The sequence below is a fragment of the Charadrius vociferus genome, unplaced genomic scaffold, assembly GCF_000708025.1.
Source record: "Charadrius vociferus isolate BGI_N301 unplaced genomic scaffold, ASM70802v2 scaffold407, whole genome shotgun sequence".
Taxonomy (NCBI): domain Eukaryota; kingdom Metazoa; phylum Chordata; class Aves; order Charadriiformes; family Charadriidae; genus Charadrius; species Charadrius vociferus.
This window is the reverse complement of record NW_009649852.1, coordinates 1,773,913-1,788,448: the sequence shown is the minus strand read 5'-3', so window position 1 is coordinate 1,788,448 and position 14,536 is coordinate 1,773,913. Positions and strand designations below refer to the sequence as shown.

At 48.5% G+C, this 14,536-nt stretch overlaps 1 protein-coding gene and 1 pseudogene across 1 annotated transcript in view; both read right to left on the bottom strand.

Annotated features, from left to right (window-relative positions):
* WDR73 (WD repeat domain 73) overlaps window positions 1-653 on the bottom strand; it is an 8,112-nt gene extending 7,459 nt beyond the window's left edge. The window contains exon 1 of the mRNA XM_009891022.1: window positions 401-653. Coding sequence (XP_009889324.1) covers window positions 401-653 — 253 coding nt within the window. The remainder of the gene's footprint in view (window positions 1-400) is intronic.
* Window positions 654-11,273: 10,620 nt separating this feature from the next.
* Window positions 11,274-14,536, bottom strand: part of LOC104291748 — a 32,750-nt pseudogene continuing 29,487 nt past the window's right edge.

Genomic DNA, 14,536 nt, shown 5'->3' with positions numbered 1-14,536 from the left:
CCCCCGAGCTGGAGGCAGCACTGCAGGGGGGTCTCCCCAGAGCAGAGCGCAGCAGAGGGGCACAATCCCCCCTCGCCCTGCTGGCCACGCTGCTGGGGATGCAGCCCGGGGTGCCGGGGGCTCGCTGGGCTGTGAGCACCCATTGCTGGCTCATGTTGAGCTTCTCACCCACCAACATCCCCAAGTCCTTCTCTTCAGGGCTGCTCTCCATCCCTTTACCCCCAGCCTGGATTTGTGCTTGGGATTGCCCTGACCGAGATGTAGGACCCTGCACTTGGCCTTGTTGAACTTGATGAGGTTCACACCGGCCCACATCTTCGGCCTGGCCATGTCCCTCTGGATGGTGTCCCTTCCATCCAGCATGTTGACTGCTCCACTCTGCTTTGTGTCATGGGCAAACTTGCTGAGGGTGCCCTCAATCCCACTGTCCACATCGCCTTGTTGAACTTGATGAGGTTCACACCGGCCCACATCTTCGGCCTGGCCATGTCCCTCTGGATGGTGTCCCTTCCATCCAGCATGTTGACTGCTCCACTCTGCTTTGTGTCATGGGCAAACTTGCTGAGGGTGCCCTCAATCCCACTGTCCACATCACCAACAAAGGCGTTAAACAGCACCGGTCCCAACAGCGACCCCTGAGGAACACTACTCATCACTGATCACCTCTTTGACATCGAGCTGTTGACCACAACTCTTTTGAGTGTGACCATCCAGCCAGTTCCTTATCCACCAAGTGGTCCACCTGTCAAATCCATGTCTCTCCAGGTCTTTTGGGGTTTTTTTTTTTGGACAAGTGCTGTGTATCGTCGCACCGACTCTGGTTCCCCTGCCAAGAGGATGCTGCTCAAACCAAGACTGCAGAGCTGGGCCTCGCCGTGAGCCCATGTTTGCGGAAGATGGTCGCTCCTCCAGCAGTATGTTCTTCTCCATTTCTCCCCAGCGTAGTCCCAGACCGGGTGCTGAAGGATCAGTGTGGATAACTTGCTTCTAGCTGTGGGCTTGCAACCTGTTAACACCGACGGTTCAGGATCGGTGGTGATAATTGGGAGTTTATTACAGATTGTTGTGCTTTTTCTGCCTTCTGGCCGGGTTTTAGCTGGCACGCACGGTGTTGTGAAGCAAGCTGTGTCTATTTTCTGTAACACTGCAAGGTGGCAGCCTGCAGCTTCTGAGGTGGCTCCGGGGTAATCCGAAAAACGACTTGTTTTTACAGAAATACATCTGAATGTGAATCTTTTAGTCTCTACAGTGTTTGCTATGTTACCTGACATTCTGTATGTATTTTTCCCTTGCTTTTCAGTGCACCGTCAGCATCCGTCCCGCAGAAGTTGCAAGAGAGGGATGGAGATGATTTAGGTGGTTTTGTAGGGCAGTTTCGTGGGTTCCTGCGGTGTTCGGAGAGGTGGTAGGACATTCTGGATGATGTGATGGGTTTAAATTTGGGTTTTGCTGTCTGAACTCTGTGCTCGGGGCTAATTCAGGGCTGTCAGTACAGAAGAGAGTGAGAAAGAAGCAACGGCACACGCAAGTACAGAGGCAAAAGTGCTGTGAAAACAAAGACGGAAAGCCAGACCTCTTCCATCCGCCAAGAGAGTACGTGCTGCTCTGGAAGCAGTAACCGGAGCTGGTCGATGTGAGAAGCACTTCTCCTCACCGGCGGTTACTTTACCGACATCCTCCTCTTCGTCACTTCAGGATATGTTGGTTTTGGAAGTGCTCAGAGAAAGGCTGAGAAAGAATTGTTACGTAGAGAGGAAGAGGTATTGCAGTCGCGTCGTTTTTGTAAAATAGCTCAACCGTCTGAAATTCACTAAAAGCCTTGTCTTAATTCTGCGTGCTGTGATTCAAAAAGAAACTGTCGAGTGAACATCTTGTGAAGAATCTGAAACAAACTGACTGCTCTGCAGTTGTTGGTTTTGTTATTAATGTAAAGAATCATAGAATGGTTTAGGTTGGAAAGGACCTTGAAGTTCATCGAGTTCCATGGGCAGGGACACCTCCCACCAGCCCAGGTTGCCCAAGGCCACCTCCAGCCTGGCCTTCAACACCTCCAGGGACGGGGCCTCAACAACCTCTCTGGGCAACGTGTTCCAGTGCCTCACCACCCTGAGAGTGAACAACTTCTTGCTAATGTTTAATCTAAACCTGCCCTCTTCCAGTTTGAAGGCATTCCCCCTCGTCCTGTCACTCCATGACCTTGTAAAAAGTCCTTCCCCAGAGAATATGATGGTTGTAATACCTTTGATAGAAACTTGTGAGGGATGTTGGAGTGAGCCGGGAAGTAAAGCCAGGACAGTACCGGCTGCACGTGAGAACACTGAGATGTGGCACTCTGTGGCCTCAGAGCTACGTCAGCCTTTTGTCACCTTCTCCCGTTAACTCTTTTCTCATCTGTGTGCGTTAATTGCAGGACACGAGCTTAGCCTGAGGTGGAGAAGTGCTCGAGTCAGCTCAGGGTGCTCCTCCAGCGAGGCATGAGCGCAGAGAGAAGGAGAAATGGCAGAGGGCGGGCTGGGAACCAGATGTTTGGCCATGAGCTGTGGTGCAACCGTGCTCTCATACTGGCCAGCGTCACTTATAATCGGCAAAGGAACAGGTTGTGCCTCCCCTGAACTCCAGAGACTGGTTTAGGGGGTGGTAACAAGTGTTTGGAAATCACCTCCTGGTGGCCGCTGTTTGAGGAGAAGGAACGTGAGGCAGAACAGTGCGGGGAGTGACGGGATGCTGTGGGTTCCAGGTGGGGAAAGCAGAGAGCCCGAAAATGGTTTTTCTCTGCACATTCTTGCCTTTTATTTTATCTTCTCTTTATCTTCCCAGTGTACGAAGGGAGCAAAGTGGATAAGTGGGGGGGGGAAGAAAAGCTCTCCAGTACTACAGATAATGCAGACTGGTTTTGAAGTGCTGAGGCCTGAATGAAGGTGACAACTGAAATGACCATCGAAGTTGAAACAAAATAAATGTTTTAAGGTTATTTCACAATCTCTCCAGAAAAGGAATATTTTAATCTCAAAATTTTGAAGAGGAAAGGGTAAAAAAAAAGGGAACGTTCGTGACAGATTTGGAATAGTAGGAACGGGTTATGCTGTTTTGTTACGCCTCAGCATATGAGTTTGCCGTGTGTATTAAGAAAATACAAAACACCGCTGTTTTTTTCAGCAAGTTCTGTGCGCGCGGAGAGCCTGGCAAAGCGATGGAGACTCGGAGTACTCCAGCCTGGGTTGCTTCTCTCTGCCCCCTGACTTTGCGCTGTATTCGGTTTTGGGCAGCCTTGGAGACACGTACGTTGGGAAAGGAAGCGGGGAATGAGCTGGGAATGGAAATCGTCACTCTGAGCTCTTTAGATGAAACGAGCTGGTACTTGCCTACTGGGTGTCTGAGCAGTCTTCAGTCTCAATGTTACACAGTAGTTACTCACAAGGATAAAAATAATATTTCCAGTTGCTATTTCTATAGCTGAACCACCCTCAGCAGCCTGGGAAGAGGCTCAGGACGTGATTTGAATTTATTTCGTTGTAGCTTTTCTGCACAAAACGAGATCTGTCCCCATATGGAGTGGATGTATGCGCAGTCCCACACAGCCCGATGTTATTGCTGTACCCCACAAGTTACTGGAATAATCACGGGTGGCGCTCCTCGGAAAACGCGGTTGTTGCAAGGCGAGTTACCCTTTCTTCTGACACAGAAGTGTGGTCCTCTCGGGTTCCAGCTTTGGCAGCACTGAAGCAACGACTCTGTGGGTAGGAAGGCTGGCAGTGCCACCTGAAGACTTCAGCCCTGTGCAAATCTGTGTATCGTCTCTTCCTCCGAAGTGGAATAGCAAGGGGCTAGGTCATCAGCTCTCACAGCTGGGAAGAAACACTACCAAAGCAAAACCAAGTAGTTCTCGAGGTCTATCTCTTTGAGGGAAAGAATCCCTGCAGGCAAGTGGAGAAGAATGGGATGTGAGAAGGTTTTGAGGCAGCCTGGCGTGCCTCACAGAGGCGGTCTCCAAGACAAAATGATCCAAGGATCTTTTACTAAGGCTTCTGGGACAAGCTGCGCGTGACTCCTCTGAATGTAGGTGACGGTAACTAGTATTTGTGTTTTTGAAGACACTGTTGTTGTACCAGCTCCAATGCTGATAATCAGACAAAACTAATTTTTTGGATGGCCATACAGTTTATCAAACACTTAAAGATTTTTTTCCTCTGCAGGTATCTTAAGGACATCTGTTATTTGGTGAAGTTCCCGAGTGCGTTACTGTCTTGGGCACAGCAGAGGTGATGATCAGTGCTGCTTCTCTGAGGGGTATGATGAGATATCTGCTGAAATGAGCTGTTCCTCAGGCTGCAGATGTGCAGCATTCTTTCATGTTCCTGTGGGCTGCACACCAAGAGTGATCACCCCTCAGACGTTTATAGTAAACTTCATTGTAGCTGAGTTCTTGGAAAGTTTGATAGACCTGCATTTCTTGCAGGCTGGTTGCCCTTAAGAGCGTACCTTTTGGACTAAGTTAGAGAGTATTTCACTCTGGCCAAGACAGTGCAAGTCACTGTGACATGTTGATGAAAATTGAGGAGAATCATAGAATCATAGAATGATTTGGATTGGAAGGGACCTTGAAGGCCATCTAGTCCCGACCCCCTGCCCTGGGCAAGGACACCTCCCACCAGCCCAGGGTGCTCCAAGCCCCGTCCAACCTGGCCTTGAACACCTCCAGGGATGGGGCAGCCACAGCTTCTCCGGGCAACCTGCCCCAGGGGCTCACCTCCCTCAGAGTGAAGAATTCCTTCCTCACATCTCATCTAAATCTCCCCTCTTCCAGTGAGAAGCCATTCCCCTTTGTCCTATCACTACATGCCCGTTGTAAAATGTCCTTCCCCAGCTGTCCTGCAGGCCTCCTTTAAGTACTGGAAGGTGGTGGGCAGTGTTTTCAGGACCTCCCAGCAAGCAAAATGTAATTTTGGAACTATTGCATTTCCCTTGTAGTCATTGCTTATCTTCAGGTAGAGATGGGAAGGCCATTTCTTCCAGACTGTGTCTTGGAATTAGCTATTTTGCGCCGTAAGGATCTCCTGGGTGAAGATCAGCTGGTAGTTAGAACAGGAATGGCTGCCAAGAATTGGTGTCAGATCGCATCGAATTGGTGTCACACACCGATACAGTATTTTTTTCCAATTCTTTGTTCTCATTCAGTTTTTGAACGCAGCAGACCCTGTGGACATTTCTATGGCCACAGAGCCCATCCAGCCCCATCCTCTGCTGTGACTGTGAAATCCAGACCCGTACAAGGCAATTGCATGGCTCGGTGTGTTCCGGGGTGAGTATTTCAAACAGAAATGCAATTTTTTTGGGGTTCTTTTTCTGAGAAGTCAAAGAAGTGATGTGGCTGCTCTTTGGACGAACAAGCAGACAGTAGAGAACTGGGAGGTGGACTTGCCAGCAGCCAGTCTAAAAGAATCCTAAGGACTGAGCCACCCATCCTGCGATCCACGTGTCCTTTCAGGTACACACCGGCGCGTGTGTGAACTTGCCCTGGCCACAGGGCTGAAGGGCTTCCTGCAGTTCCCGCAGAGCCAGCGATGCGCAAGGCTGCTCGCAGAGCTGTGTCTAGGTTGTGTTCGACCCTCTGGGGTCTTGTGTCCTGCAGAGAGGCACTGCTCTGGCTTAATCCGGGGAAGGACTTCCCTCTTCCTCTGCTAGGTTCTCCTGAAAAATAAAATGTTAAGGTTAGTACGGCATATTCTGCTTAAATGGGGGTTGTTTTGTTAGCACGCTGGTGTTTACAATTTTAAGGAATATATACTGGAACAGTGGAACTGTTTGAAAGGATGCACTTCCAGAGAGCGAAGACTTTCTTCTGGTTGAAATTCACAGTCACAGGATTCTGGGGATGCGGTCGGGTAAGTAGGTGCAGAGGGATAAGGTGCGTTTGTGGAGGGTGAGTCCAACAGGACCTTTAAATACAGTGGTCTGGGTGCAAGCTGTGGCCATCAGCAGAACTTCAGGAGACAAGGATCAGCTTGTCCTGTCCTGGTGATGACGCTTTCCACCCCCCAGCTATTACCGCATGTGGGAGATGAGATGCTGCTTTGGACGGGTCTTGATCTGGGCCAGTTCATATTCTGTTTATAACTTCTTTAGTTGTCATGGTGTATTACAATTCTAGCGATATTACCCGCAAATATAACCCAGGCATCTCCTCTCTGTGCTCCTGTTCCCCGGGCTGGAGGTTCCAGTCTCAGCCCGGGTGTCTCAGTGCTTCCCTGGTATTCTTAATTAAAGTTTCCTGTCTTCGGTGGCTTTTCTCGTTTATGATGTTTGCCAAATTGTAGTGGAATTCTTAAATTGCATTGCCTCAGTGGAATTAGTTTATGTGCATTTTATCCAATCTGTCATTTCCAGACTCCTGTGGTGTTTAGAGACCACACATGATGTATTAACAACAAAGATGGCAGACTGAACCATCATTTCCTAGACTACATCTTCTGCGCTCCTCTTACTTACTTTGTGGGTTATCACAGAATCACAGAATTTTCAGAGCTGGAAGGGACCTCCAGAGCTCACCCACCCCACTCCCCTGCTAAAGCAGGACTGCCCAGAGCACATCGCTCAGGACTGCATCCAGGCGGGTTTGGGAAACCTCCAGAGAAGGGGACTCCACCCCCTCCCTGGGCAGCCTGTGCCACTGCTCTGTCACCCCAACTGTAAAGAAGTTCTTCCGTCTGTTGGACGGAACTTCCTCTGTTCCAACTTGTGCCCATCGCCCCTCGTCCTGTCCCCGGGAACCACCGAGAAGAGTCTGGCTCCATCCTCCTTCAACCCACCCTTTAGATATTTGTATGCCATAATAAGGTCTCCCCTCAGCCTTCTCTTCTCCAGGCTAAAGAGTCGCAGCACTCTCAGCCTCTCCTCATACGGGAGATGCTCCAGTCCCTCCATCATCTTGGTTGCCCTTCGCTGGACTTTCTCCAGCAGTTCCCTGTCCCTCTTGAACTGGGGAGCCCCAAACTGGACACAGTATTCCAGTTGTGGCCTCACCAGTGCCGAGTAGAGGGGGAGAATGACCTCCCTCGACCTACTGGTCACACTCTTCCCTCTGCAGCCCAGGATTCCATTGGCCTTTTTGGCAACAAGGGCACATTGCTGGCTCATGGACAATTTACTCTCTACCAGGACCCCCAAATCCTTCTCCTCAGAGCTACTTCCCAGCAGGTCCACCCCTAACCTGCAGGACCTCGCACTTGCTTATGTTGAACCTCATTAGGTTCCTCTCTGCCCAGCTCTCCAGCCTGATACTCTGTTAAAATTTTGATTAATCTTGTTACCTATCCACGTGACTAATCTTGCTTGCGTTATGCTCAGTGCTTGATTTCATCAGCATCTTGTGACAACGACTGCCAAGCTTCAATTAACTATTGACAGAAAAAAAGTAGCTTTCTCCATCTGTCTCTTCAGGTTCTCTTCATCTGTGAGATGTGGTGGATCTCCTCAGTGCTATATAAAAAGAAACAGAGTATTTTTTCACTTCTTCTTAGCCAAAATCTCATGTTGCAGTTTAGTCTCACCCCTTTTTGTTCTGCCCACAATAAACCTAAAAAGCGAGGTCTGAACTGTGGTTGCCTTGAATGTATTTGGGGGTCACTATCCAATATCCCCTCAGTCGCCTCTTCATATTTTAGAACCCACGTCTTCCAGTTTTTCCCTGACTTTCTGACCCCGGGGCTCTTCTCTGGGCCTCCTGGATGGGTGATCCCTGCACACAGGGTGCAAAGTGAGACCTTAGCTGCTCTTCTTTCATCCTGTATTTTCTGTTTTCTGGTTCCTTGTCTGTTTTCTTCTGCCTTACTAGCTAGAAGAGGCAAGATTTATATATATATATATATTTTTTTTTTTTTTTTCCAGAGAGCTTTTCCTTGGAAAAGTTGATCTGATAACACTGCATCAGCTTTGACGTAGTTTAGATTAGCCAAATTCCTGGAGGATAGAGCAGCCTTGCTGAATAGCAACAGGCACCACAGAAAAGCCCCATGGCCGGGACCGGAGCAGAGCCTTGAACTTTACCTTTCTGCCTGGCAGCTCCTTGCCTGGACACTACGGTGTCTTCCACCTCATATTGCTCATTTTGGGAGAAATGTTGTATTTGTTCCAATGTAGACAAAAGTCTTGTTTTCTGACAAGGGCTAGGATTTTGTTTGTGCTTTCTTCAGCTGTGTTGTCGCGCCAATGCCAGCTCTTGAAGCAGTCAGTCTGAATGCACTTCTATTTATAGGAACTTGGTATTTTTACCCTAAACTGTCTTTTGACATAAACCAAAACAATGTTCTGCAGGTATGCTGCACATGTTCTTTCAGTGCGTCCTCACTGGCCGCTTTCAACTTGCGCTGAAAGAACTGGGGGAGCAAGAATTACTAAGAAAGGAAAAAAAGATGTTTGGAAAGAACTGCGAAGTTGCAGTTTTCCAAACTACTTCGAGAAAGTCATTTTTTAAATCGGAGATGGGAGAACACACTTCATTTGGAGGAGGAGGAGGAACAGTATTATGGGTTTTTTTCCCCTGTTTTTTAAGTTGCCACCTATAACATAAAGTGCTCGATGAACATGAACTTTGGACAGTGATTTCATGCAGGATAAGATGCTCTAGTTTGTGGGCAAGTACCTTCCAAGAAATGCTGGATGTTTTTTTGAAATTGTGTTCTCTGACATGGACGTGTAAAATGACAGGAAAATAGAACGGAAGAAATGGAGTAAGTTAAATCCTGTCTCTTACCTGAGAACCAGAGACACCACAAATCACCGAGGTAAGGGAAAAGCATTTGTTATATCTGCTCTGGAGACGGTAACACAGGGTAGAGATACCTAAATTAGTGGTACATGAGGTCGCTGGGTGCTAGACAGTCTTGCTGCCAAGAGCAGCCCAAACCTCCGTGTGGTTTTTCCTACTTCTTGGCAGAATAAATCAGTCCAGCAAATCTGAAGCGTGTGGATGTGCCGAGATCATCGGGGGGAATGTCGTCGTTCATTTTCTGGTTTGGGATTTTGAACATTCTCCCTGTCTGCAGTCACATTCCCATATTCTTTCGGTTAAGCTTATAAACCCATTTGACCTGGGAAAAATGTGCAAAACAGTAAAGAGGATAAGAGAGCCTTTATCCTCTGCACACTATTTTAAAATCTTTCTATTTTCAACTTTTGTTCGTGTTTGTCAGTGAATGAAAAAAAGTTCAAATCAAAGGAAAAAGTAAAAAAAAAAAAAAGGGGGATTAAACATTCCAAAAGAGAACAAAGGAGGAGCCATTTACAGAAAGCCAAACTTTCTGAAAAATTATCCTGAAGCGAGACACCAATTTTAGCTTCAAAATTTCTATGGAAAATTGTTAAAAAGTGCCAGAAAGGATTAAAAACTCTTAAGCTTTAGCTGCCATTTCTGGTTAAGAGGCCATTGTGACAAAGCTCTGTTCGCAGATTGTCTTGGAAGCAAGAGGAACTTGATTCGCAAGAGGGGAGGTCAGCGTTGCACCGTGAACGCACACTGAGGCCTTTTGTGGAAAGGCATGCTGGGAGCCTTGGTTAGAAGCTGTTAAATGTGCCTCTGTTTTGCCGGGTGACGTAAAGATTAGTGGAGATATACCCACCTTCGGATCCACTGAGCGACGGCAACCCTCTTGTACAGTGAAAAGGCCCAAATCGAGAAGAGTAAAAGAAGTATTCCAGCAGCTTTTCCCATGTTCCTTGCAGCTCTCAACACCTGGAATGGAAGAGAGAAAGAGAGAACATCGTGCTCTGTGCACATCAGATGTTTCTGGCGTGAGAAAATGACAGTAGAAGCAGCGATTTGTCAGATACGTTCATATATTTGTAAGTGCGCACACTCAACCCCAAATAAGTGGATTCTCACTGGAATGCTCTCTCCCTTCTGCTCTCACATTGGGTCTCCAAGGCACCTCCAGCACTGCTACTCGGGAGCAATCAGAGTTCCTATCTTTATAAGAAACAATAAAAAGCCTCGAGGTATGCGGTGCAGAGGGTAAAGTGTTGCTATATAGGCCTGGAAATGGAGAGTCTTTGGGACTGCGTGGTAAGGCGTTAGAGGACATAACGAACGAGCAGGAAGGTTTCCCATGTGGTTTCCCCATAAGGGCACAGGTGAAGAAATAGTGAAACATAGCACTGAAGGAAAAGTAACATGAGCTGAACACCTACTTCAGCTAATGGCTGAGGCTTCAGCGTTGTAGTTAGTGTACGGATAAATAAGTAGGAGAGTTTTTTCATGAGGAAGGTGTAAAGAGGTTGACTCTTTCCAGCACACCTAAGCAAGTGTTAAGGACACCCTAGCAGAAACTGAAAACTTGGCAACAGCCTTTATAGAATCACAGAATCACAGAATGGGTTAGGTTGGAAGGGACCTTGAAGATCATCCTGTCCCAAACCCCCTGCCATGGGCAGGGCCACCTCCCCCCAGGCCAGGTTGCTCCAAGCCCCGTCCAACCTGGCCTTGAACACCTCCAGGGATGGGGCGGCCACAGCTTCTCGGGGCAACCTGCCCCAGGGGCTCACCACCCGCACAGCCAACAATTTCTTCCTAATATCTAATCTAAACCTGCCCTCTTCCAGTTTAAAGCCATTCCCCCTCGTCCTGTCACTCCATGCCCTTGTAAAAAGTCCCTCCCCAGCTCTCCTGGAGCCCCTTTAGGCACTGGAAGGCCGCAATAAGGTCTCCCTGGAGCCTTCTCTTCTCCAGGCTGAACACTCCCAACTCTCCCAGCCTGTCCTCCCAGCAGAGGGGCTCCAGCCCTCGGATCATCTTTGTGGCCCTTTCTTTGAATTGAGAAGAGCAGAACATTGCCACTTGGGTACCTTCCCCTCCATGCAAGCATGTGAAATATCACCATGGGTTGATATTTGAGGAGCAGCTGATTTGACATATAACCTGTTATCTGCTCAAAAGAGTTACGTTTCTGCAGTGCCAGTGGGCCCCTTCCTGCCTGAGCAGCTTGCCATTTGCCCGGTCAAATAAACAGCAGAAAGATCTAATAATTTTTTGTCAGCGGCAGAACTAATGAGCAAAGAGGGCTGGGGAAGAGCTCGAAGGCTGTCAGCTGTCGGGTGCTGATGGGTTTGTGGAGCACTGCTTACGACTGCGTGGTATTTCTTAATCAGCAAGTTAGAACGCCTAATGTATAGGAAGGCAGAAGTGTATCTCTCCGAGGTACACACCAGGATCATATTTATTTATGTCCTGTCCTCTCAGAATTGGAGCTCTGCTGGATAGCTGTGTTGAGAGGAAGATTCTCCTAAGAGGGTTTTGATGAGCTCAGAAGACGCCCCTCGTAAACCATCTTAATGAACTGTGCGCTGGCTGCTCGGCCCCTGCGCTTAATGGAATCGATCTGCAGTTCGTGTGGGCGCCCTGAGAATAGTCTGATAGAGTCAGGCAAAGCGAGTACGACTGGAACGATAAAAAAGAAGGCGAGAGAAGAGGAAAAAAATAATCTGACGTGGCTAAATGGCAAGGGACAAAAAGATGCCTGAACAAAGTCGGTGGTGACCTGAAAGTATAGGTGGGGAACCGCTGAACTTGTTCACGAAAAAATAAAGCTAAGACAGGCAGCGCGATGTGCGGAGAAGTCCCACCCCACCGCACTTAGTGTGCAAAGAAAAAGGTGGTCCACTGTCAACGCTGCCTCCAAATCCTTCCAGCTTGCAGTCTGGGGAGGGCCCATCCAAAACTGCAGTGACAATTTTTCTTATTGTTGCGCACCTAAAAGAAACCAAGTATTTTATGGCGTGAAAAATAAAGACATCCTGCAGTCGCCCTGCGTTTCCCTGGGGAATAGGCTGCTAGCGCAGCTTCTTGGCAGGCACAGCGGAGACAGGCTGGATGAAATCCATGTCCTAAGATAAATGTGTTACTCTGCTTTAGGTGCCACTGTGGAGCTCTTCAGCCTGTTTTGTGCAAAGGTGGCAGACTGGTGCCCCTGGTCACGGGCTGTCGCGGGCTGTGTGGTTCATACCGCTCATTAGGGGTCTGCTGCATCGGCGCAGTGGGAGTTCCCAAGCTGTCACTGAGGTGATGGTCCTGTTGGAAGAGGTGCTACCAAGACAGCAGGGAAGAAATGGCAGCATATAGAAGGGGAAAGGTGGTTATATTTGCCTTTTTCCAACTTGGTAGGGGTGCTTTTTGCATTTCTCGAGCCATTTTTAACCTCAAAGTTGGAAAGTGTTTTTGCAGTCTTCGTTAATTGCAGAGCTACCCTGCACTTGTGAATGCTTTGACTGTTTCTGTCGCAAATATGTCCAAAATTAATTTGACACCTTCATGTGATTCAAAAATTACGGCTTTTCCTACAAGATAAGACCGTGGCTCCCTTGGCTGCACATTTATTTGTCCTGTCCAGGCTGGATTACTCAGCTCCTGCGTTCCTCAGTTCTCACTCGTGGTCCGTACCAGCTGAACGCCCGACGGGGTGCAGCGAGGGCTGCCGAAGAGCCTGAGTATCCTCTCTGTGGACCGGGAGCAGAGGGAAGAGCTCCCCTGGGACTGCCGCCCTGGCCTGGGGTCGTGCTGCAGCGTGGGTCTGTGGTCAGCCTGTGTTGGTGGCACACACTGAGGTGAGGCAGAAGTGAGCCTCTCTAACCCTCTTTAGATGCTTGTTGGCTGATTCCCTGTTATCGTAGAATCATAGAATGGTTTAGGTTGGAAAGGACCTTGAAGATCATCAAGTTCCAACCCCCCTGCCATGGGCAGGGACACCTCCCACTAGAATGGGAACTTTATATATTGTTAGTCCAGGTTTGTGTTATTGTTTGGTAGTATGGACCCGTAGCTCTGCTCCCCCACGTCTCAAATCTGCTCGCACATGTAGGTAGTGACAGTTTCCCACCCAAACTCTGCTTCAAGTACCATTTTTCTCTCCTTTTCTGGGGAATGAGGGTTGAGGCTAACTTTCGTTGCTCATTTTTGCAGCCCAAACCATATAAAGCAATAATTACTAACATTCAAGGATGCATATTTAGTTTTGAGAACTGCTTCCCAAGAAAAAAAGCATGCATTTGGGGGGTTATAACCTTTCTCTATGGAGACAGCAATAAGACATGGTGATTCCAATTACTTTGAGGACGCTGTTGCCAAGAACAGAACTTCTCATGGATTCAGCCACCTACAGCTGGTGACAGAGAAGAAAAGCAGACCTCAGACCCTTCCAATTATAGGTTGACAGACTGCCAGTAACTTTTCTTACTGGCACTTGGCAGTATTAGGGATAAAGGGCAGATGGTAGCAAATGTTCCCTATATTCTCCCTTAGCATCTACACTAACACCCAGACAGATCTGCACAGTGGTATGAGGTTCAACAAGGCCAAGTGCCGGGTCCTCCACTTGGGTCACAACAACCCCATGCAGTGCTACAGGCTTGGGGCGGAGTAGGTGGAAAGCTGCCCGGAGGAGAAGGACCTGGGGGTGTTGGTTGACAACCAGCTGAATATGAGCCGGCAGTGTGCCCAGGTGGCCAAGAAGGCCAACAGCATCCTGGTCTGTATCAGGAATAGTGTGGCCAGCAGGACTGGGGCAGTGATTGTCCCCCTGTACTCGGCACTGGTGAGGCCCCACCTCGAGTGCTGTGTTCAGTTTTGGGCCCCTCACGACAAGAAGGACATTGAGGTGCTGGAGCGCGTCCATTGAGGTGCTGGAGCGCGTCCAGAGAAGGGCTACAAGGCTGGTGAGGGGTCTGGAGGACACGTCTGATGAGGAACGACTGAGGGCACTGGAGGTGTTCAGCCTGGAGAAGAGGAGGCTGAGGGGAGACCTTCTCGCTCTCTGCAGCTCCCTGAAAGGAGGGGGTAGAGAGGTGGGAGTCGGTCTCTTCTCCCAAGGAACAGGCGATGGGACAAGAGGGAACGGCCTCAAGTTGCATCAGGGGAGGTTTAGACTGGGTATTAGGAAAAACCTTCACTGAAAGGGTTGTCAAGCACTGGAACAGGCTGCCCAGGGAAGGGGGGGAATCACCATCCCTGGAGGTATCTAAAAGACGGGTAGATGGTGCTGAGGGACGTGGGTTAGTCGTGGGTTTGGCAGTGTTAGGTTAATGGTTGGACTTGATGATCTTAAAGGTCCCCTCCAACCTAGACGATTCTATGCTTCTGTCATCTACAATATTCTGTGATCTACGATAATATCTCTCTGGAAAGGGGCGGGTAACTTGGAAGTGATGTCTTAAGAAAAAATCCACGTGTAAAATAATTCTGCCAGTATTAATGTCTGAAATGGGGGTTTTATGTAAGACTAAGTGCAGCCAATGTTGTACAAAATTTGCCATTTCTGTGGTATTTGTAAGGAAAGCAAAGTTATAGAACTGAGCATGCATTTTTTAGGAGATCTCTCCAACTCCAGCTAATTTAAATTCAGTAGCAGTGACAGATGCGATGAAGGATGAAGCGTTATGATGTGGAAGTTGTTTTTCACAATATTTGAGGGAACTAAGAAGAAAAATGGTAAAAGTTACCAGGACATACTGCTATGAAGAGCTGTGGATGGCCAGAGCAGAAGCTGGGAGGACA